Genomic DNA, 715 nt, shown 5'->3' on the forward strand with positions numbered 1-715 from the left:
GAGGGGATGTAGCATTGCGGGAACTGCTCTGATCCGCACTCCTGATATAGCTTAAAAAAATTTTTGAACCGACAGTACGCAGCCTCATCCGTCTCTTTTTCAAAAAATAAAATAAAATGTAACTGTCCTGTGGGAGATCGCTTACCTCTTGAAACAGCGCCATGGCAGGGTGCTGCTACTCCTAGGGTGCTGCCGTTGCTGCTGCAGTCACAGATGCACTCCGATGCACCGAGAGCCGCGTCTGGTCACTGACGCTCATCTCACTGCACACACACTGCACCTTAGTTGCACACTTGATCACTTGTCTTGCGCACACACACACACACTTGCTGCTGGTGTCTTGGATGTGACGGTATCGTCACGCTGCTGTCACCGTGACAACGGCGGCGGGCGCGCCGTGACGACGTGGGCGACGAGGAGGTGGCGGTGGCGGCTGCAGTGGCGATGGTGGTCCCGGTGACGACGAGCTCGCCGACGACGCCGCCATGCTGGTGCTCGTGGTGGTGGTGGTGGTGGTCACGCCCGTGGTCGCGCGGTCGTCGGCGTCCCCCCACAGCGCTCGGCGGCCGCACAGGTGATGCTCCCGTCGGCTCCGCTCGGCCAGGAGTGGCGGCGGGCGGCGGCGGTGCGCCGACCACCGCAGCAGCGCGCAGCAGCGCCCCCCTCCCCCTCCACTTGTCGTCTTTTTGACGCCCACTCGCGGGGCTTTACCCAC

General features: G+C 62.2%; 1 protein-coding gene across 1 annotated transcript in view; it reads right to left on the minus strand.

The window, feature by feature from the left end:
* Positions 1–609, minus strand: part of LOC127749138 (Krueppel-like factor 4) — a 21,892-nt gene extending 21,283 nt beyond the window's left edge. Inside the window, exon 1 of the mRNA XM_052266015.1 lies at positions 146–609. Within this exon, the coding sequence (XP_052121975.1) occupies positions 146–163 (18 nt within the window). The 5' untranslated portion in view covers positions 164–609. The remainder of the gene's footprint in view (positions 1–145) is intronic.
* Positions 610–715: the final 106 nt, after the last annotated feature.

Source organism: Frankliniella occidentalis, unplaced genomic scaffold (assembly GCF_000697945.3).
Source record: "Frankliniella occidentalis isolate FOCC.00 unplaced genomic scaffold, Focc_3.1 Scaffold3, whole genome shotgun sequence".
Classification (NCBI taxonomy): Eukaryota; Metazoa; Arthropoda; class Insecta; order Thysanoptera; family Thripidae; genus Frankliniella; species Frankliniella occidentalis.